General features: G+C 38.3%; 1 protein-coding gene across 1 annotated transcript in view; it reads right to left on the reverse strand.

Moving 5' to 3' along the window:
• Positions 1 to 5,964: 5,964 nt before the first annotated feature.
• LOC126236389 (aconitate hydratase, mitochondrial-like) overlaps positions 5,965 to 17,361 on the reverse strand; it is a 171,824-nt gene continuing 160,427 nt past the window's right edge. The window contains exons 14-15 of the mRNA XM_049945675.1: positions 13,281 to 13,492; positions 5,965 to 6,388 (exon numbers count right to left, since the gene is read on the reverse strand). Of these exons, the coding sequence (XP_049801632.1) occupies positions 6,248 to 6,388; positions 13,281 to 13,492 (353 nt within the window). The 3' untranslated portion in view covers positions 5,965 to 6,247. The remainder of the gene's footprint in view (positions 6,389 to 13,280; positions 13,493 to 17,361) is intronic.

The raw sequence follows: 17,361 nt of genomic DNA on the forward strand, positions 1-17,361 counted from the left end.
AACAAACTGGACTCTCGTTGGGAGAAATTTTGGTCGCCGGGGTGATTACTTTGTGGAATTAATATGAAGACGCGAAGGATAAGGATGCAGGATGTTAATAAAGTTTGTTTTATTTAAAAAGCTAAGATTTTACACACGAAAAGTTGTGAGGCGTTACATTTCAGCAGGCACTAGTGTCTGCCTGTTAAGGATTTCCAAACCCAGCTTTGACGGTTTCAACGCAGGAAAGACTTCACTGAATAATTTTATTAATATTTCCTTTTCGTTTTAATTTTTCATTTCTTCCTTTCGTGCGCCTTGTGCCCTTGAATCGTCGGCTACTGCGGTGTAAAACACCACCAAGTCGGGCTCTGACGTCAGGCTCCGTTGTTGCATCGAGCCTTCCGAATGTTTACTTACCTTTAAATAGGAGTATGTACACACGTTTGAAACAGTTCCCCTATCCCTCGTCTGATACGCTAGAAGTTAGCATGTGGTTCTATTTACAACGATCAGAACTGTTCCAGTATCTGTGGCGTATCAAGTAGGGCCAAGAGGAATAACGTTTATCTTCGTAGCGTTGGCCTTGCTCTTGTAACTTGAGAGTGCCACTTGACACAATTCACACCTCTAATAGCCGACTCCGGCCGCCACGCCATTCAATTTCAACGCATTTCTTGGATACTTTTCCGAAAATTTCAACGTCAGAATGAACAAGCCTATGCTGTTGTACTCATCTTTTTAAGCGTAAAAAGTGCATTGTTCCATTTAAAAAAATCATACCAACTTCAGTATCTGGGTTTATAAAAGAGTCCAGCGGATGAAATGTACGTAAACATTCCGCACGTCTTTACGTGCTATAGTTTACTGAAAAACTCGTTTCGACATTTTTAATCGTTCACAAAATAAAACTGGTGTAATTCACATGAGATTATCTCTCTCTCTCTCTCTCTCTCTCTCACACACACACACACACACACACACACAGTACTAACGGAAAGAAATCGCAGCTCCAAGGAGGAGTTGTGCGACGTTGTGACATAAACTTAAGTTGGTAGGCGTGTTTTTAGATCCGAAAGATGATGTCTATTAAAATTGGCTAGTAGTGCCACTATGAGGATCCAAGTCAGGTTTACTTTAAATACATGTTGTAACAGTCGTGAGATTGGACGTGGTGCGTTGTGTTAGTCAAGAATGCCTTTAATGTGACAAAGACGCAGTTATCATTGAGTTTGAACGAGGACGTGTAATAGGGCTACGAAAAGCTGAATGTTCCTTCAGCAATGTTGCAGAAAGACTTGGCTGGAATGTAGCCGATGTACATGACTGCTGGCAGCCGTGTTCACGGGAACGTACGGTGGCAAGAAGTCCTGACTTTGGAAGACACGTTGTACTACCGAGAGGGAAGACCATCACATTCAATATATGGCTCTGCCGCATCGTACTGCATCTGGAGCAGCAATCTGAGTAACAGTTGGCACCGCAGTGACAAAACTGTTACAAATCGGTTACTTCAAGGACAACTCCGAGCCAGACGCCCTGCAGCGTGCATTCCACTGACCTCAAACCACCGCCAATTGCGACTTCAGTGATGTCGACCGATAGCTCATTGGAGGCCAGGGTGGAGGTCTATTGTGTTTTCTAATGAAAGCTGGTTCTGTATCGGTGTCAGCGATGACCTGTGTTGGTTGGTAGGCCAGTTGATGCCTGCAACCAAGCTGTCTGCTTGCTACACACACCGGACCTGCACCTGGCTGCAATTTCATATGACAGCAGAAGCACTCTCGTGGTTATCCCACGCACACTGGCTGCAAATTCGTACATCAATCTTGGTGATTTGACCTGTTGTACTGATATTCATGAACAGCATTGCAAGAGTGTTTTCCATTAGGATAACGCTCACCCACAAATCTCTGTTGTGAACCAACTTGCTCTATAGAGTGCCGAGATGTTTCATTGACCTGCTCGACCACCAGATCTGTCTCCAATCGAGCACATGTGGGACATCATAAGACGGCAACTGCAGCATCATCCACAGCCAGCATTAACCGTCCCTTTATTGACTCACCAAGTGGAACAGTCATGGAACTCTATTCAACTGACATCCTGCACATGTACAAAACCTTTCATTCAATATCCTTTCACATTTGCTATATTAAACGCTTAAATACGTTAACTTGAGAAATACATTTCCTAAATTTCATTAATCTAAATTAATAATTTTTTGATTTTGCAATTTTTTTCTGTCAGTATATATGGGCTCTAAAATGCATACTGTAAGACCTATGAGCATTTGTTCATCTTCAGTGCTGTAAAACACATCTCTTCTATAGCAAACTCTTTGCCTCCTTTATTTTAGAAGAAAGTTGTATGGGCCAAAACAAGAAAAAAGCCCAGTACACATTGACTCTGAAATGCATATTGTATGAGCTATAAGCACTTCTCCAGTAGAAGAGATGTAATTAACATTATTGAAGATGAACATGTGCTCACAGAGGCAATGTTTACTAGACAATTTTTTCTTACTTTAGTACACACGGAAAAAGTTATATATATATATATATATATATATATATATATATATATATATATATATATAGCCAGAAAATGCAACACCCTCAAGGACAAGTTCATTTTATTGAGAAGTGAACTGACAGGTTGTTCACCACTGTAAGACTATGTGATAACAAATTCAGGCCAACTGAAACACACATGGCACACCAAAGGAGGACCCAAGTAGCTGCAGCAGCACACAGCGTACTTCCCATCTGGTGGCAACACAGGCATGTGTTCCCACATGCAGACGATCATAAAGGTGATGAATTGTATCCTATGCTACAGTCTCCCAGCCATAATGATAAATCCTGTGGTCTTGTTGGCCAGGGAAGTTGTTGTACTGCACGAAGAGCACACAGTGTCATAGGAGCCCCATGTCGAAGTGCGTTGTCCTACTGAAGAAGCACATCATCTTCCTGTTGAAGACATGACAGTAGCTCAGGGATAACAGCCTGTGCAATGTAGCAAGCACTGGTTACTTTACACTGCAGGAACACCAGATGTGATTGCAAGGTGTAATAATGTTCCCTCACACCATGAAGTGTAGGATGGGGACTTTGTGTCATGGGCGAATGCACTGTAGGATAGGTAGCTCACCAGGACTATGCCATACATATGTACGTCCATCACTCACAAAGAGGCAGAACCTACAACACTAAATCTGGTCTACAGATGTGGAACGTTCAACAGACCACTGACGAATGCAGCGGCACACTGCCAACAGATTGTGCCCAGCATGTGCAGTAATCGGTCGAAACGTCCGTCCAGCTTCGCTCTGGCCCACAGTGCGATGCCATTCAAATGGCTGAAGCTGTTCAGCAAGAGGAAATACTAGTAGGTGTGGCATTGTTATACCCTGGAATGAATGTTACAAACACTGTTCACTTCTAAACTCAACACAGGTACTGTCTGCAAAGTCAGAACAGAGGATGCACAGGCAGGCCTCCTGAGTGCCAGTTGAGCACTAATGATCGTGAAAAATGAATCACTAATACTACAACCCTTCAATGTGTACATATTATACCCTGGTGCTACTGAATGCAGTAATGAGAATGCTGCATTATTTTTTCTGATAGGATGTAGGAAAAGTAACAAATTACTGCCTGGCAGCTGCAACTTATTATGCACTGGCTGGCTCTGGAGGCTTGCTCAGTCTGATATGGCCTGTTTGTCACAGGCTTACCTACCTGTCGCATCAGCCCACTCTTTTTGCTGGATCCCACGTTACCACGGAGGGAGGAGAACTGATTTGGTGATTTGATCCAGAAGCTAGCACTTCTTTTTCAGTGTCTGATATGAGCTTACACATTTTGCTACTGTGCTGGACACCTGCAAAGCGACGTGGCCTGCACGTGTTCTCACAGAGTGGGAAGAACAGCAGGAAGTCATCCTAGGGGTGCACAAGAGCACCGTGGAAGAGCTCAAAGCAACACGCATTCTGTATGTCACGAAAAAGACAAAAGTTTGGTGAAGTCTGATCAGCGAATAAGGAATGAGCTTTCAAAACAAGCTGTTAGATGTTGGAAAGAGTATAGTTCATAGGAAACAGTAAGAAAAGATGACTAGCTTTCTGACTGTGATATCAAGAAGACTAATAATGTCCACAATAGTAGTAGGGCAAGCTTTGTGCCACCTATGTTGCATTGTTGCCAAATTTATTCTAGATGACAAATCCAAGAATTCCCTCCAGCACTACTTCAGACATTAGTCGAGTCCATGCCACATCGTGTTGTGGCACAACCGTGTGCTTGTGGGGCCCTACATGATATTGGGCAGGTGTACCAGTTTCTTTGTCTGTTCAGTGTATATTATGAACCAAAGTGGAAAAAATATGACTGTCAACAAATTACGAATTACAGTTTTAAAACTATTTTATTCTAATTTCAGTTTATTTGCTTTTAATTTGCTTATCAACTCTGTGTTAACAAATAGCTTATGAGCTTCTTGCTGTATGTTAATAATTATATAAACGAAATTACTTAGAAAAAGGTTGTGAATGCCACACATTTCATGACATTTAAAACTTCTTTGTCTAAAATAAAAACAGTTTTGCAATTTTTTATATTTTAAGTATCAAAACAGCTTAAAACTGTAAGTTTTGAAGGGTTTTTTCCTTAACTTTCAAGGGGAGGATCCCAGAGTCTTATAGGTAACTGCCCCCACCCACAAAACTTAATTAATCTGCCCCTGCACTTGTTCAAGTTTGTATACATACAATACTTGTTCTACATACTTCAGTACATTATGACAACTCAGGGTCAGCATCAGTCATGTTGATGACCTTAATAATGTAGAGCAACATCAATCACATTGATGACCTTATGCATGTTGAAATACAGATAGCAATTTGTACCATAAAATATAAGCTGTTACAAATTGGTGGAAACACTGAAGGCTTGAAAATGCATACTCATTATAGGTGTTTGCAGCAATTAATTTAATGTAAACAGAACCAGTCTCTACATAATACTTGTTACTTTAGTCTGAATTCAGCATCCCCTATGAGGAATTTAATAAAAAATTAAATAATAACTTAGTGACAAAGCGTGTACAAAATTTTCGAAACACTCAGAATGCCCTTATGTCTTAGTTATGAGTTGAGTAGTGTCTGACGAGGGTGAGAAAACCTTCACATTGATTATATATTTTTTATGTAGCTATGCTTAACATGTTCTATGGCTGAAGTATCATTTTCTGGTACAATGATTGTGCCACCATGGAGTAATTACTTGTAAACAGATCACATCTAACTCCCAGGGGTGTATAGATCTCTCACTAATGGTAACACTGGTGATAATCAAGTAAGAGTAGAACAAAAATTGTTACAACACTGTTTTACTGTTACAGCACTATTCAATGTGGCAGTTATACTGTAAACGAAAGAGGAAAATAGTGCATATTTATATGTTTTGAGTGCAAGTTCAGTTTTGTTATAGTAGCTTGACATCGAAATGAGCTTTCATTTTATAAAAATAGTTCAGCTTCATATTACGTCATTAGTTAAAATGAAAGTTATTTTTATAGAATTTTCAGATACATCCTGAGGTTATCAGTAATACGCACAACTGATGTAAGAATTTAATAATAACTTGAATTAAGTATTAATATGTATTAACTTCAATACAATCGTGAACTATGTGTAAGCAGGGTCAGATTCACAGGTTTGCCAAATGTTAGAACTTGATGGAAAGGACACTTGCAGTTACAAGAAAGCCTTTAAATTCCCATGTAAAAATGGAAAACTGACATTTCTCATTATGGACAAGAGACTTCTAAGTACTAGGCCAAATTTGAATGTATTGTAGAGCCAAGAACTATAGTGCTTGTTCTGTAAATAAACATCAAAATGACTTTGGAAATACATAGATCTTTATAACACATAGTTCTCATATCACAAAATTTATTACATCTTAAAATCATACATCAAAATTCAACTTACATTATTTTCTGCTAGACTGGTCAATTAACAATGCACATTTTTACAGAAACTAATAAGATGTTTAGAGCAATTTCAAAACATCTGAAATAAAAAGAGAGTATTACTTAAGCCAAAATTGGCCTACTAGATAGAGCATAAATTATTACACAAACAAAATGTTCAATACAACTATAAAACAACACAATCAATGTACACACAACACTGGCCATACACAGTAATTACAGTCCTTAGCTGTCTTCTTGTTGCACCAGTAACGGACTATCTTCCATCTGTCTACCTCCCTGCTGTAATTCGCTTTATATAGTTAAGGGCGCTGCCAGCCTTGAACCACTGTATTTGCTGCTCATTTAGTGTGTGATTCAACTGTATTTGTTCTTTTGTGCCATCTATATGTTTCAACTCTGCTGTCACAGGCTGAAATATTTTGTGATATTTTAAGCAGTGTACAGTGTAATAAATAAATGAAGAGAGCAGAGCTCAATAGCAAATAACAAATAAGCAAGAGAAATATAATATTGTCTTCATGATTAGTATCAAGTGTAAACTAAAAAATTATTGAAACTTCCTGGCAGATGAAAACTCTGTGAAGGACAAGGACTTGAACCCGGGTCCTTTGCAAAGGTCCCTGTCTGGTACCCAGTTTTAATATGTCAGGAAATTTCATATCAGCACACACTCTGCTAAGAAGGGAAAATTCATTCTAGCAACATCCCACAGGCTGTGGCTAAGCCATGCCTCTGCAATAGCCATTCTTCCAGGAGTGCCACTCCTGCAAGATACGCAGGGAAACTTCTGTGAAGTCTGGAAGGTAGGACACGAGGTACTGGCAGAAGTAAAGCTATGAGGACTGGTTGTTAGCAGTGCTTTGGTAGCTCTGTTGGTGTAGCATTTGCCCACAAATGGCAAAGGTCCTGGGGTTCAAGTCTCAATTTGGCATACAATTTTAATCTGCCAGGAAGTTTCACATCAGTGCACAATCTATTGCAGAATGAAAAATGTATTCTCCAAATATAGTCCATGACATATAGTAAAAAGCTAAATAAAGATAGGGCACTTACAGCAACAAAAATGATTAGTATTTACAACAGTAAAAGTACCATCTAAAATGAAAATTCTGCAAACACATTGTGATAAAAATGAAACTGGCTATGAAATACAAACATGGAAAAATGCCCCAGGCTAAGCTATTATACAAAAATACAACCACTACATACTAATAGATACTGCACTTAAGATATGTATATCTACCCATTGCCCTTTTCAGCTATGATAGCACATTGTGGTCATTAAACTTTGGATAAATCCATGATATGCAGGTCAAAACTTGCAAGAGACTTCCATCCAACAAATGTACAAAATGGAACATGTGGAGGCTGTGTTAAATTCTTTGGATTGAAACATTTTTGGATTGAAATTTTGTAATAAAGTCAGCTGGGAGGAGCATAAAACATAATTACTGAAATGCCTAAAGAAATATTTGTTTGCTATGCAAATGTTGTCAGACACAGAAGCTGTAATAATGAAAAGCTGGTATCTTTTCCTCAGTTTCATTCCATAATGTCATCTGGTACCTACCCTGTTGCATCAAAGCAAGATTAAGTTTATTGAGTCAAAAACGATATAATATAAATTATCAGTTGTATAAATAGTAGAATTTCTTCTGAAGCCTATTCAAGGAACCAGTCATAACAACTACTGCAATTTTTTATGACTAACATATCTCTCTTTCTAACCAACAGTGCAGTTCACTGAATGAATACCAGGAAGATCAAAAATCTTCACAGTAATAGCATGTAAAGAAAAATTCACTCGAGAAAACCATAACATTATGAAACAGAATTTCTGGCTAGTACTTATCTTCAGGAAGTCAAAATGTTAGCACTACCAATAGACACATATAATAGTATGTGAAACTAACAGGTTTTGGCACTAGTAGTTTTGCTATTTGGAAGGTTCCAGTTGGGGGAGCAGCTGGAATGACTTTGAGGTGTTCCAGTAAGGGAAAGAGGGAGGAAAGAGGGATAGGTTGGGGAAGATTCTAAAGGAAGAGCAGGTCACTCAGACTGCAAGATGAAAGGGACCCATTTGTTGCCTGAATGAGAGATGACATAAATGAAGTAGTAGGCATTGGAGAGAGTAGGAGGTAAATGATAGTACACTGATAAGTACTGTGCTAGGTGAAGAGGATGAAGTGAGAAATAAGAAAGAATTAAGAGCAAAAGCAATTAACTGAATATATTTGTGGTGTCTGAACTTTCCGACATCAACAGTATAAGTTAAAAATTTGTGCCAGAGTGGGATTTGAACCTGGGTCTTCAGTGTACTAGGCAGATACGCCAAAAACTGCATCATCCAGACACAGTGGCCATCGCAGCTGCACTGACAACCCTTGCATGCCTCCCAGCAAACCAAAATTTTCAATTTATCCACACACTAAAGATGTAGAGCCCCTTGGCCATTATCCTCTTTGCTCGCAGAATTTTGAAGATTTCCGTAAGAGTCTGAGCATCACGTGCATCTGCACTAGAGTGATCAATTGGTCATCTTCACTATAATTATATACATAGTGTCTGTTCCTTCAGATATTCTCAAAACAATAGACACATTTTGATGCCACAGTTATTATGAATCAAGACACAAAGGAATTAACGGTGTCAGCTGCTAGTGAGCACTGTTCAAAATAAATGGGGAAAGTTGAATATTGGTGCTGGACTGGGATTCAAACCCAGGTCTCTCACTTACTAGGCAGACTTGCTGACCACTGTAACTGCACAGACTACCCTAGCACACCTCCCATCAGACCCAGATTGTCAACTTATCCAAACGCTATAGATGTAGTGGCCCTTGCCCATTACCACATTTCTCATGGGATTTTGCCAATTCCTGTAAGAGTTTGAGCATGATGTGCATCTGCACAAGTGACCAATTGGTCATCCTCACCTTAATTGTGTATGTCCTTTTGCACATTTCTGAAACAACAGACACATTTTGATCCCACTGCCATTATGAATCAGGACACAATGGAATTAATGACATTAGCTGCTAGCAGACATTGATTTAAATCAACAGTAAATATTGAAAATTTGTGCTGGATTGGGATACAAATCTGGTTCTCCTGGTTACTAGGCAGATGCACTGGCCACTGTGCCATCCAAACAAATCGGGACTACAGTAGCATGCCTCCTGTCAGACTCAAATTGTCAACTTATCCACACACTTCCGATGTGGTGTCTCTTGCCCATTATCCTCGTGGCATTTGGTCGATTCCTGTGGCTTTGAAGTGGACAGTTATTCTATAACTATTCATGTGCTGAGTCTGTTTAGAAAGTGTAATTCCTATTCAAAACACTCTGCCATGGACACTCATTTGTTGGTATTCAACACACATGAGTTTGTAAGTTTCTCTGCCTCTGATATTGTAGGAGTTACCTGCATTGGAACAGAAGTCGATGCATCTGGGTGCATGGGGCTGTTTCTGTAATAGAAATGATTGCTGGGGTATGCATAATGGTCTAGGGCAGGCTGCTCCAACAATGCCCCAGGCAGGAGGAGTGTTCTGGAGCACTCACTGCAGCAGCTTGGATTTGATGTGGTGGGCGACAGCAAACACACTGTGTCCTGACCACATTTAGCTGCAGCTGACACAACAACCCGTGTTCTGTTCTGTGGTAACTGTGGTCAGTCGTCGAAGACCTGTGCCTCAGTTGAAGTATACATTTCTATTTATTGAGAGGAATGGACATCCACAGTGCTTTGCATGTCTCAAAGTATTTAATTCTGCTAAGAAGATGCTAGGACAACTTAAGCTATTTGCAGAAAATGAAGTAGTTTTCTACACCATAATTCCACACCTCACAGATGACATCAATAAATCTTTACCAAGCCAGGGGACTCAGTTTTCTTGGTCTTGCAGAACCCCTCTTCCATATAGGCCTTGAGAAGGTTGGCATAGGACAGAGCTAGCCTTATTACCATAACAATCCCCATGATTTGTTTACACATCTGCTTCTTGAAGATGAAAACATGGTGGATAAGGATAAAGTTAGATAAGGTGACAATAAACAAGGTTTTACAAAGACTTTCAGGTAACTGTTGGGATGTGTAGTGTTTTAGCAATGAGAAGTTGTGTGTATGTGGCATGTTTGAGCAGTGCAGGATCATGTCCATAGTGACAAAAGGAGGGTTCTAGGTGGGAGAGGGGTTGAAATGAATTCGAGCTCTTCCAGTAAGTGGTTTGTGTCTTTTATGTAGGATGGGAGGCTTTGTGTGATGAGTTGGAGCTGCTGGTCAAGCAAGGCTGTATGGTGTTGGGTGGCAGAAATTGAATCTTAATGAATTGAAACTCTTCAAGGAGGTGGTCTTGTAGGCCTGGAGAATGGGCACGAGAATTGTCCATAACAAGCAAGACATGGAGTGGCAGATTAATCTCAAGTAAACATTTTTTCACTGAAGTACCAAACACTTCCTTTGATCTAATCGCAAAAAAGACTTGTGTCACCCAAACTATATTGTTGTACCTCCACATCATTTTTAACCTGCTGTTCTGGATTTTACACATTTTGAAGGCTCATGGAGTTTCTGAATGGACAGCGGTTTGATTTTCAAACTGCCGCATGCATTGGCACAGAATATCAGGGTGAGATGGTCTTTCATTGGCTTGTGACCATGGAATGCTTTCTCCTCTGCTGTTATAAAGATATGCTTTGGTATCTTTTTTACAATATATCTGTCTTGTCACAATTAAAAACCTATTGTGGCAGATAACTCTCAGAATCTATGAGTCTCTTGAACATGCTGATGAAGTTCTCTGCTGTCCTTGCATCAGAGATGCTATTTCGCCATGCCTCACAATACTGTGGATGTCAGTTCTTCTCTTAAGCTTCTTGAACTACCCATGCTTCCCTTAAACACTTCTTCACCCAGTGATGATCCTGGGGAACTTCTTACCGAGGTCAGTGAAAATCATTCTCACCTTCTCAAAAATTATGTTCATGCTAACAGTGTCATCAATGCAGTTGCTTTTCATTTATCCATATAAGAAGCAACCTTTAGACATAGCCCAGAATATGAAACCATTGTTTAGATACTCTTGTCACTCCCTTTGAAGCATCTATCTCCTTAATGTTGCCCTTGTTTTTGAGGATAGTCCAAGTAGTTGATGTAGACCAATTGTACGTGAGTGCTAAATCAGCAACACTCACATCACATATGTGTTTATCAATGATTTTACATTTAATTTCTAAGGTCATTTTCTATCTCTTATGGTTGTCTTCTTGCAGCTTTATCTTCTGGGACATTTCTCCAAAGGTAATTAAAATTTACACACAAAAAGACATTATGTGAACAGAAGTTTAGAAAAATGTTTCATCACAAGCTGCACTAAGATGGTAGCAGAAAGTGCGATAAACCCAGACTGCAGTACATACTAAAGACATTGTACATATACCACTGCTGACAATGAAAGATGTTCACAGTGCTGAACATTTCCCCTGCTGCGTGCGAATGGCTGGTGACATCACACTAAATTGTCATCACTCGTTACGTGAAACATTGCTCATTAAGTGAGTCATTATTTTACAATTTGTTTTGCTCAGTATGCAAATTGTGCATTATGGGAGGTGCTCATTAAGTGAGCTTTCACTGTATTTCTATTACAATTAGCTGTCTTAAAATTGGGCATTAATCTTTTACAACAAGTCATCACTGATGTATGTGGACTCTGGTAGCAGCTTTTTTATTACTTCTAATTGTGTGAAAGTTTTCCCTTCCCCATGTGTTATAGTTATCTATATTACCGCTCATTATACATGTCCTAGATTTAGTTTCACAAACATAATTTCCTTTAGGATGTACATATAATAGATGGTAAGTATTTTATATTTATATACATGCGGTGTCTGTTCTGTTGGACTGTTGCATTGTTTTTGATACAGCAGCCACAAATATCAATATTTTGAGTAAGGTGCTGATGTCAGCTGAAAATGGGCATTGAAATAATTCAATGGCAGAAATTGAAAATTTGTGCCAGCCTGGGATTCAAATCTGAATTTACCATTTTATGTGAGCTGTCACCTCAACTGCTTTGGCTGTATGAGCTTGCTTATTAGCTGACTCAAATTCTCAACTTATTGCACACTACAAAATAATATCCCTGTCCATTTACTTCATTTGCTCACAATGTTTTCTGTATTCCCAAAGAGGTTTGGACAGATATACTCCAACGTGTGCTGTCTGTTCACTTCGACAGAACATCTTCAGTGTCTCTTTGTTATTAACCTCTTTCCTATTTTTATCCATCATTGTTGAGTCCTATCTCAAATCTCTCTTCTTACTTTTGGCCATTCCATACAGTATTTCCTTACTTCCTCTGCTATCTTCCAACATAATCTTTGTTCATTCTTCCATCCACTTTTTTCTCTCCTCAGCCACAACCTTATTTGTTTCTTCTTTTTCTTATAGTCTTGTCTTACTCATTCAGTCTCTCCCGGGAACCACAGTCAAATATTTAGACCTTTTTGATCAAGAACATGAAGCATCACAGGAGAAATAATATATTAATGTTGCATTCTAAGTTGTGAGTGAGTGAAGAAGGAAAATTGTGTAACTTTGTATCAAATCCAAATATAACTTCAAGATTTTACAGACCTAAAATATCCTTTTTCATTAATGAATAAGATAAAAATGTAGATTCTCTATGGTATTAATTCATGCAGTAGTTTATTTTCAGCTCACAAAGCCATCAACAGTCTGATGATGGCCATGTAAACCAAAACTAATTACAGAGCTTTTGTTTATAAATATGAAGTTGTCCTATCAAGCAATAACAGAAGAGTCAGTTAACATGATGTAATAGTCTAATTCATCTTGCTTGAACAAGATAATACAAATGTATTCCTGATTTGCACAGGAATTGAATTAACGGGATCAGTTATGTTCTTGCAAATGCAGCAACACACAGATGAATACAATACTATGTCAATTACAACAATCAACATAAATCAGTTTGAAAGTGTTATTATTTAGAAATCTGTGTCGGGAAACGGTGAAAAAACAAACCCACAACATAAGGCACATTACATAAGTGAAGTGCAAAGTAAAGTTTATGTTTACACAAACTCTTTATTCAGGAAAATGGTGGAAAGGAGTTGGTATTTACAGAGATGGGAGCTGGAGATTTATGGGAGCTGGAGATTTATCAATATGATACTGGGGGAAAAAGGCACAGTTATATTAAGATACTGAGAGCACTTTATTTCTGATGATGTGATTTTTAATAAGAAAACATTAAAAAGGATTCAATTCTTACCTTCCCTGGTGCAAGATCTTTAAGACCCACAAGTGAGATCTTATCTGTAGGCTTTATCTTGTCATAATCAGCAGCGTCAGAAAATGTGAGTGGCAGCAGACCCTGTTTCTTCAGATTGGTCTCATGGATACGAGCAAAAGACCTGACAATGATGGCTCTACCACCCAGGTATCGAGGTTCCAGTGCAGCATGTTCCCTGCTGCTTCCCTCTCCTGAGACATAAATATTTAATACCATGATGAGTATAGAATGTAGTTGCTTTTATTAGTAGTTATTAATGTCTTGTCTTGCTTGTAAGTCTATGCAAGTGCACAAGATCACAAATATGTACACATACACCTGCATGCACATTATGCATCCTCTTCTACCAGTTTTCCTTATCAGGCTCTGGACCCAGAGAAAAAAGTAAACATGCAGGAGTTTAAATTATACTATTACATAAGTGAAAATTCCTGATAGATTAAAACTGTGTGACAGACAGAGGCTCGGACTTGGAATCTTTGCCTTTTGTAGGCAAGTGCTACACTAACTGAGACACATGAGCATGCCTCATGATCTTTCCTCACAGCTTTACTTCCACCAGTACCTTATTCCTACCTTCCAAACTTCACAGAAGGTCTCCTACAAAACTTACGGGACTAATATCCTGGAAGAATGGATATTATGGAGACATGGCTTAGCCACAGCCAGAGGCATGGTGCAGTAGCAGTGGAATTTCTGTGAAGTTTGGAAGGTAGGAGATGAGGTAGTGACAGAAGTAATGCTGTGAGGATGGATCACGAATCTTGCTTGCATAGCTCAGTTGGTAGAGCATTTTCCCATGAAAGCTAAAGATCCCAGCCTGGTACATAGCTTTAATCTGCCAGGAAGTTTCATCCTGGTGCACACTCCACTCTGGATTGTACAAGAGTTTTATGCATTTCTGGCTCTTCAGCTTGTAACATCAAGATGTCAGAAGAATATGAAACCAAATATCAAGTTCAACTTTTCTATGGAAACAATTTTCGAAAATGGAAATTGTGAATGCAAGGTATGCAAGTTGTTGAACCTCACTGCAGAAGAATACATAGGATAAGTTAAGTTTCTAGATAGTGACATAGAAAAGCAACAAACTGAGAACGACAAACAACTCAAAAATCTTGAGAAACATGATAAAAAGTGTCATTCAAAAATAGTAGAATGAATGACAGTAGATGTCAGGAATATGTGAAAGACTGCAGCAGTGCATTTTGAATGTGAAAAAGTTATGTAACACATTTGAAAGAAAAGGCATAGCTATTCAGTTAATCACTTACTTCTACATAAACAGTAAATACAATTAGAGTTCAGATCAGCAAAAAGTACAATAAGTGAGCGTTTCTTAGATCTTGACAAGATGATACGTGATTTCTGGTTGACAGGTGTGACAGCTGAAGGTAGTGATGAAGTGAGCCACCTTTTATTAATAAAGCAACACGAATATGATAATGTTGTAACTTCAATAGCGACATTATCTATGGAAAATCTTAGGTTTCGGGAAAAAATATGCTCATGGATCATGAAAATAAGCATGTAAAGTTTACGAAGAAACCTGAAATAGTCTTGGGACAGAACATTGTGTTTAGTATGTATAGAAATAGTTTCAATCTTGGGAAAACTCAATGGAAACACAAATTTGTGAAAGTGACAAGCACAGTTTAGACAGAGAAAAACAGTTTAGTTTTAAATATCATAACTATGGTGCATTTGGGTAAGAAACAAAAACAAGAAAGGCTATGGAAATTCAGTAAATTAGGATTCTCAAGAGATTTCTATGAGTTCAGATGTTTATTGTGTTTTGACTGATGCATTTAATAAATCGGTTTGCTGGTATTTGGAGTCTGGTGCAAATGACCAGTTATGTAAATGACATAAAAGTCACTGCTAAAGTGCAGACACTTGGAAGGCAGGGAGTGATTATCGTCGTAAAAACTGGAACCTTTTTTGAAGGCAATGTAGTTCAGGGAAATGAATATTGTCAACTATGCCAAGGAAAAGGCAGTGACAATTTTGATCAAAAGTATTTTATTTGTTCCTGGACAACCTTGCAACTTGCTGTCACTGCACAGAATTGAGACAAATGGTTCCAAAGTTCTGTCTGGAAAAGAGGAGTGGCTCTTCAAAGATGAAAGGACATTGTTACTATTGCACAAAAAATGCACAAATGTACGCTCTGAAATTTTCCAGAAATTCATGCATTGTGCGTCTTACTGAAATAATGCAAACCTGGCACCACAAATTAGGACATTTGAATTATACTGATCTAAAAGTGAATCTGAAATGCGTAGAAGGAATAAACTTTGCAGATGTTAGGACACCAGAATCACTCACCACCTGCACGATTTGCAAGCAAAAAAGACTTCCACAAAGTCACAAAGGACAAAAACAAAACATCCACTAGAGCTAGTACACAGTGATGTCATGTCTCCTATTATTTCTACATCTTACGACAGAAGGAGGAACATTGCATACACATTTTACAGCTATATACGTGATAAATCTGACATAGTAGAATATGTTAAACAGTATGAGGCAGTGGGAACCACGGCAATAATGGAGGTAATACTTGTGAAACAAAATCAAAAGCTTATTTAAAGAGAAGGAAACCAGTATGAATTGATGATGAAATATACATCACAACAAAATGGAGGGAGTAAGTGCATGAATAGGAACATTACAAACACGGGTCACAGCATTTTGTTGAGGAGTGTTCTGCTACTCAGTGGTATGGTGAAGTGCTAGAGTTGCAAAATCTGAAAGTGTTTACTTGTGTGGCATATTTACAGCTTCCTGGCAAAGTAACTGCTGGAAAGTTACATTACAGAAAAAGAAGTGCTTCATGGGTGGATGCTGTGTTAATAGATTTCACTTTTGATGGCTTTCTCAAAAATATTTGAAAAGGCTGTGTTCAAGCATCTCGTTAAGCATCTGACTGCAAATGATACATTGTCCAAGTCACAGTTTGGAACAAAGGGTGACATTGCGAAATACCTATGCAGTAAGCAATCAGTCTTTGTCTGACTGGGAATTAATTACATGTGGTGTTCCTCAAGGTTCCATTTTGGGTCCATTGCTTTTTCTAGTGTATATTAATGACCTCTCATCTGTTACATTGCCAGATGCTAATTTTGTTTTGTTTGCAGATGATACAAACATTGCAATAAGTAGCAAGTCAAGTACAGATTTAGAAATAGCTGCTAATAAAATTTTCACTGACATTAATAAGTGGTTTAGAGCTAATTCTTTGTCACTGAACTTTGAGACGACCGACTACATGCAGTTCAGAATCTGTAAGAGATTTCCTTCCAGCATGAGTATACTGTATGAAGACATGCAGATCGAAGAGGTTGACAGTGTTAAATTTCTGGCATTACAACTTGATAATAAATTCAGATGGGAAGGGTGTACCACAGAATTGCTTAAGCGCCTAAACAAGTGTGTATTTACCATGAGAATGATGTCAGATGTAGAAGATATAAATATAAAAAAAACTTGCATACTTTGCTTACTTCTATTATGTCGTATGAGATCATATTCTGGGGCTAAAGTTTTTAGGGTACAAAAGCGTGTGATAAGAATCATTTGTGGTGTAAATTCAAGAACATCTTGTTGAAAACTGTTCAAGGAACTTTGTATTCTAACCACTGCTTCTCAGTATATTTATTCCTTAATGAAATTTGTTGCAAGTAATACATATCTATTTCTAACCAACAGCTCAGTACACAGTATTAATACTAGGAATAAGAAGAAACTACATAAAGGCCTAAAATCACTTACCTTGGTCCAAAAAGGGGTCCAATATTCAGGAACACACATTTTTAATAAATTGCCAGTCACTATTAAAAACTTGGTTTCAGATAAAGCACGGTTTAAACATAGTTTGAAAGACTTTTTGATGGGCAACTCCTTCTACTCCATAGGTGAATATCTTAACAGAGACTGTTAAGTCAGCTTAAGTAAAATATCTGTTATATTTCAGTTTTGACAACACTTGGTCAAACACGCAAGATTAGGTATTTTGCGCATGGTAAATTTATTAATAGTGGATAACAGTGTTTCATTC

The sequence above is a fragment of the Schistocerca nitens genome, chromosome 2 (assembly GCF_023898315.1).
Source record: "Schistocerca nitens isolate TAMUIC-IGC-003100 chromosome 2, iqSchNite1.1, whole genome shotgun sequence".
Classification (NCBI taxonomy): Eukaryota; Metazoa; Arthropoda; class Insecta; order Orthoptera; family Acrididae; genus Schistocerca; species Schistocerca nitens.